Source organism: Phalaenopsis equestris, unplaced genomic scaffold (assembly GCF_001263595.1).
Source record: "Phalaenopsis equestris unplaced genomic scaffold, ASM126359v1 Scaffold000232, whole genome shotgun sequence".
In the NCBI taxonomy this organism is placed as follows: Eukaryota; Viridiplantae; Streptophyta; class Magnoliopsida; order Asparagales; family Orchidaceae; genus Phalaenopsis; species Phalaenopsis equestris.
The window spans coordinates 604,633-610,487 of record NW_018164674.1 but is presented as its reverse complement, the minus strand read 5'-3'; the positions used below and the strand labels follow the sequence as shown (position 1 = coordinate 610,487).

The window sequence follows — 5,855 nt, the reverse complement described above, 5'->3', positions numbered from 1 at the left end:
GAAGTAGTGAGGGAGCGTCTGAGGGGAATAGCGAAGAGAAAGGAGGAAGGAGATGGTGATGCCACTAATGAGTGCTTCTTCGCGTTTTGTTGACTCTGCATAAAGAAATGAAGTGTAGGGGTGTTCTCTTAGATGATGAGAGTATTAAGGCATATCGCATTTACATTCATACCACCCAACACCAATGCATTTACACATCTAACACCTAAAATTTACTTTCTACAATTATAACACCCAAATCTTTGGTATCACAAACATTTTCAAACACTAAACTTTGGATGTTAGATAAATAATACATAAAAATTGAACGGTACGTACGTAGATCTCCTTTTATTTAACCATCATAAACTCCATTTCCACTAATCATTCCATAGGACATGTTCGGCGCGGGAACAGACTCAACCTCCATCGCCATGGAATGGGCTATGGCTGAGCTCCTTCGCCACCCAACCGCCATGGAAAAGCTCAAAGACGAAATAACCAACATCGTCGGCACCAATGAATCCTTCATCAAAGAAGAACAACTAGCAGAGATGAGCTATCTCAAAGCGGTGGTAAAAGAGGTTCTAAGGCTACATCCTTCACTTCCCATAATAATCCCTAGCCAAGTTAGGGAAGGCGCAATTATCAAAGGGTACAAAATTCCTAAAGAAGCAATGGTGCTCATTAACGCTTGGGCCATAGAATCCTTCACTTCCCATAATAATCCCTAGCCAAGTTACAGAAGAAGCAATTACCAAAAGCTACAAAGTTCCAAAAGGAACAATGGTGGTCATTAACTCTTGGGCCATAGGAAGGGACCCTAAGACATGGGACTCTCCGGAGAAGTTTCGGCCAGAGAGATTCATTAATGGCAAAGCGAGAGATTTAGGGTTTATTAATCATGGATTTCAGCTGCTGGCATTTGGTGCAGGAAAGAGATCTTGTGCTGGAATTTAGTTATCTGTGAGTTTGATGAGCTCGCAATGGCGAACCTGGTGCATGTTTTTGACTGGAAGCCAACGAAGAGGAAGGCAGAAGATATAAATATGGGTGAAGATTATGGACTTACTACTCGTAAAAAGGAGGCTCTTTTGCTCATTGGAACAAAGGCAATCAAATAAAAATAAAAATTGTGAACTATTTTATGTGTTGAATAAAAGTAAATGAAGATATACATTGATATCATTCAACTTTTATGTACTTATATTTTGCATACGCTGTCTATTAGGAACCACTAGTATTAAAAGGTCCCCACTATTTTCATGATATTCACCACCTTATAGACATGTGATATTAAATATAATTAATAATATTTTCCTATTAATTGGTTCAAGAAATACACAATAAAAATTAGTTGGAGTAAATTTGATTTTATTAATCTTAAAAAAAGTTTAATGAGTAAATTTATTGTGATCAAATAGGGGGGTCATTTGGGATCTTTTTTTTTTTTTAAATTTTCATTGGGATCTTTTTTTTTTTTTTTAAATAAGATATATTTAATGAGTTAAAATATGTGTATTTATTTTGAATTCAAATTACCAATGAATATTTTTTAAGTATTTTTAAAAAATAAGTTAATTTATTTAAAAATAAAGAATAAAGGAATATGAAACTAAATCTTATTGGCACAACAAAAATTTTACCATATCTCACCTTGAATGCAGAGTGCATTAGTAATTAAAAATATCAAAATATTGAATTTATTTTTCTTCAACAATGTAATACAACAGTTCACCCTACAATCCATCCATTCCCCATCATTTAAATTTTGAAAGATTTACATCCATATATACCACTTAATTCCCACGTATTTTCATATCTAACCCATAATACAACACCTTTTCTAGGCATGAAAATTCAAATTTCACTTTTTAAAAGTTAAAAAGTGATTTTTTTTTTTAATATGATATGAAACATTCAGGCGGTGTAGATGCAAAACATAACGTAAAGACAAAAAAATTGGCCGGTATGTATGTAAAATTCCTTAAATTTGTCCCTAGTTTTGTAGAGCTTTCATTGTTGCAATTAGCAGAAGAGCTTCCCTTTTCCGAGTAGTAAGTCCATAAACTTCACCCATATCAATATCTTTCACCTCCCCCTTCGCCGGCTTCCAGTCAAAAACATGCACCAGATTCGCAATGGCGAGCTCAATCAAACTCACAGAGAACTGAATTCCAGGACAAGATCTCGTTCCCGCACCAAACGCCAACAGCTGAAATCCATGATTAATAAACCCTAAATCCCTCCCTTCGCCATTAATGAACCTCTCCGGCCGAAACTCCTCCGGCGAGTCCCAGATCTTCGGGTCCCTTCCGATAGCCCAAGCATTGATGAACACCATTGTTCCTTTAGGGATTCTATAGCCTTTGATAATTGTGTCTCCTGTGAGCAAGCGACGTACTATTAAGGTAGTTGGTGGATGAAGCCTGAGAACCTCTTTTACTATTGCTTTGAGATAGCTCATCTCTGCTAATTGCTCTTCTTTAACGACGGTCTCGTTGCAGCCGACGACATTGGTTATTTCTTCTTTGAGCTTTTTCATGGCGATTGGGTGGCGAAGCAGCTCGACCATTGCCCATTCCATGGGGATGGAGGTTGAGTCTGTTCCCGCAATGAGCATATCCTGTAGAAGGAAAGATTGGTCGAAAATTGAGTCTAATGATTATTTGACGATTCACATGTATATAACTTTCAATGTTTATGTTTTTACCACATTCCATATCTAATATATAAATTTAATTATAAATACATAGGAATTGAGGGTTTATATGTAAGTGCCCCTTGACGATTTTAACTTGCATATTATAAAATTATGATCAGAATTTATGTTAGGATTATTACTATAAATTTTTTTTTTTTTGTCTCATTGCTCTTTTAAATGAAATATGATAAAAATTAACAATATAGCAACTGAAATTAAAAATAAGGAGGAAATCAAATTACCTTAGTGATAGCCTTAATACTGGTATCATCAAAAACAACACCCCTACATTTCATCTCCTCCTGCACAGTCAACAAAACATGGAGAAAACACTCATTAGCGCCATCACCGTCTCCTTCCTGCTGCCTCTTCTCCATTCCCATCCTACGCTGCTCCCTCACTATTTCTTCAAGCAACTTATCTGTTCTCTCAAACGTCTTTCTTAATCTCCTCTCAAATCTGCTTACAAACCCCACTGCTTTTCCCAACCATGGTATATAATCACCAACATGAAACTCTCCCATCAGACTCAAGTTATCACTTATGAGACTCCTCATACTGTCCCCCCACCATATTCTCCTTGTTGTTGCACCGAATACAGCTCGACTTATAACATCCCTAGAGAGCGCATTAAACAACTTTGACATGTCTATCACCGTCGTCCCCTCAATCTGCTTTATCATGAACGCCACCTCCTCCTTCCTCGCCTGCTTATAAGACTTCACCTTCTTGTTGTTAAGAAGGTGGAGGATAGTCATCTTCCTCATCTCCCTCCAGTATTCGCCATAAGGGGCAAAGGCGATGTCGCGGCCGTGGTAAACGTTGGTTGCCTTAAGGAAAGATCGGTTAGCAAAGAGGTGTTCATGGGTTTGAGTGATTTCACGAACCACGGAAGGGCAGCTGGCGACGAGAACTGGAAGACTGCCGAGACGGAGGAGCATGAGGGGTCCGTGGCGGTCGGAGAGGGAACGGAGGGAGCGGTGGGGGAGTTCAGTGAGTTGGTGGAGGTTGCCGATGATGGGGAGCTTAGCAGGGGAGGGTGGAAGGGGATGAACACTGTCATTGTTTCTCGTGGAAAAGAAAAGAGAAGGTAAAATAATTACTAGTATTGGAAGAGAAAGAATCAGCAGCATAAAGGGGGGATAAAGAAGAAGAGAGATTATGGGAGAGGAGAGGGAAGGATACATGCTCTCTATCATCTCTCTCTTTTTTTTTTTAGTGTTCTGAGATGTGTAAAGAGGAGGAGATTGGCCGAGTTTATATAAGTTTGAATAAAAGTACTTTCAATTATTGATGGTTTTCAAGCTTTCATGAAAGAGAAATAGAATTAATTTGAAATTAATTAAAAGTTAATTTTTATTTGAGTGTAAAAATAGAAATTTATAGAGAATTTACATAGATAGCAATCCACTATATTTCAATTTTGAAGTTTTTTGGGAGTTCGGCATATATTTTAACACTCGATTTTTTGGGCATTTGGTGTGGGAATTACATCTTGTCCCAGAATTCAGTTCTCTTTGAGTTTGATTTAGCTCGCCGTGGCGAATATAATGCAATTTTTTAGCTGGAAGTTGGCGAAGGGGAAAATGGAGGATATAGATATGGGTGAAGTTCATGGGCTTACTACACATAAGCGAGGGGGTCCTCTACTTATTGCAAGCAACGAAGGTCGTTAAGCATGAGTCAGGAAGGGAGATTGATGAGGTTGTTTATATATCTAATAGCTAAATTTTAGTTTTTTTTTTTCAACTTAGTCCACTGATTTTTAAAAATAGTATCTTAATTTTGAAAAATGATACCAGATATATCTCATATATTTAATAGTTTAAGTAATCGAACACAATGTTACAAGTGATACATCACTTTGAAAGGTAAGCATATCACTTAGCAGGCTGATCAGAATAAGAGATAAAACCGCTATTTGACTGCTTCCTACCTTCAATTTTTGCCAGAGTCATACAAAGGACTACCGGACAACCACATCAGCCGGCCGCTTAGGATAGACATACTAAGAACTGACAATATTTTGAGCGAATAGGCTGAATGTCTTTTCTTTTGCTTTCATTCCAATAAATAGTAGTTTGTACAATTTATTTTAGGTACATAATATTTAGTGTAATCTAAATTAAATAACTTAATTAATACATATTCATATAAATATTCAGCTAAAATATATTCAGCTAAAATGAAAGAATCCGTGCAAATATAATATTTCCTTCTTTGCAGTATTACGAAGAAGGAAACTCTTTTTTCTGTCCGATTTCTTTTATTCCTGATTGATATCCCCCTTCAAATTGATGATGGCTGGTCAAGAAGCATCAATTTGCTGACAAAAAACTGATGACGCTGTCGACAAAGAGCTTTAGTGAATATATCAGTCGTTTGAAGATCGGAAGTGATATGAGGAAGAGATATAACACCCTCCTCATAGGTTGCTCGAATGGAATGACAGTCCACTTCAATTTGTTTCATGCGTTCATAAAAGATGAGATTAGCAACAATCTGGATAGAACTAGTATTATCTGCATGAAGAGAAGTAGACTCAAGAAGTAGACAAAAGCAAAGGAAAACCAAGCTCAGCCAACACGCCACGAAGCCAAATGATTTCAGAACAAACAGAGCTAGTATTATCTGCATGAAGAGAAGTAGACTCAAGCAAAGGAAAACCAAGCTCAGCCAACACGCCACGAAGCCAAATGATTTCAGAACAAACAGAGGACATAACACGATATTCTAATTCAGTAGATGACTTAAACTAGGAAAATCAAGCTCAACCAACACTCTAGGCCCGTGGAGCCTGTTTCAAATCGTATAGGGATTGTTTGAGCATACAAGCATCATGTGAAGGTGTAGAAAATAAGCCTTGAGGAGGAGTCATATAGACGTCTTCTTTGAGATCCCCATGTAAGAATGCATTCTTAACATCCATCTGCTTTAAGAAACAGCCTTTCGATGCAGCCTTTAGATGCAGCAATATATAATACCAAACGGACAGTTGTCATCTTAGCCACAGGTGCAAATGTTTCGTCATAATCAATCTCGTATTCCTGTCGATTGCCAAGAGCTACCGATCTTATCTTATATCTGTCAAGAGAGCCATCAGATCGGAGTTTAAGAGAATAAACTAATTTACAACCAATGGGTTTAACACCTGTAGGACATGAAACAATAT

At 37.4% G+C, this 5,855-nt stretch overlaps 2 protein-coding genes across 2 annotated transcripts; one reads left to right on the top strand and one right to left on the bottom strand.

Annotated features, from left to right (window-relative positions):
• The first annotated feature begins 413 nt into the window (after positions 1-413).
• Positions 414-1,103, top strand: LOC110023819 (indoleacetaldoxime dehydratase-like). Its single transcript, XM_020723424.1, has 2 exons — positions 414-634; positions 914-1,103. The coding sequence occupies exons 1-2, from the start codon at positions 414-416 to the stop codon at positions 1,101-1,103; spliced, it is 411 nt and encodes a 136-aa protein (XP_020579083.1).
• Positions 1,104-1,687: 584 nt separating this feature from the next.
• LOC110023818 (cytochrome P450 71A21-like) lies at positions 1,688-3,816 on the bottom strand. The gene is made up of 2 exons (XM_020723422.1): positions 2,926-3,816; positions 1,688-2,605 (listed from the first exon to the last, which is right to left on the bottom strand). Exons 1-2 carry the CDS (start codon positions 3,814-3,816, stop codon positions 1,979-1,981), a joined length of 1,518 nt encoding a protein of 505 aa, XP_020579081.1. The 3' UTR covers positions 1,688-1,978.
• Positions 3,817-5,855: the final 2,039 nt, after the last annotated feature.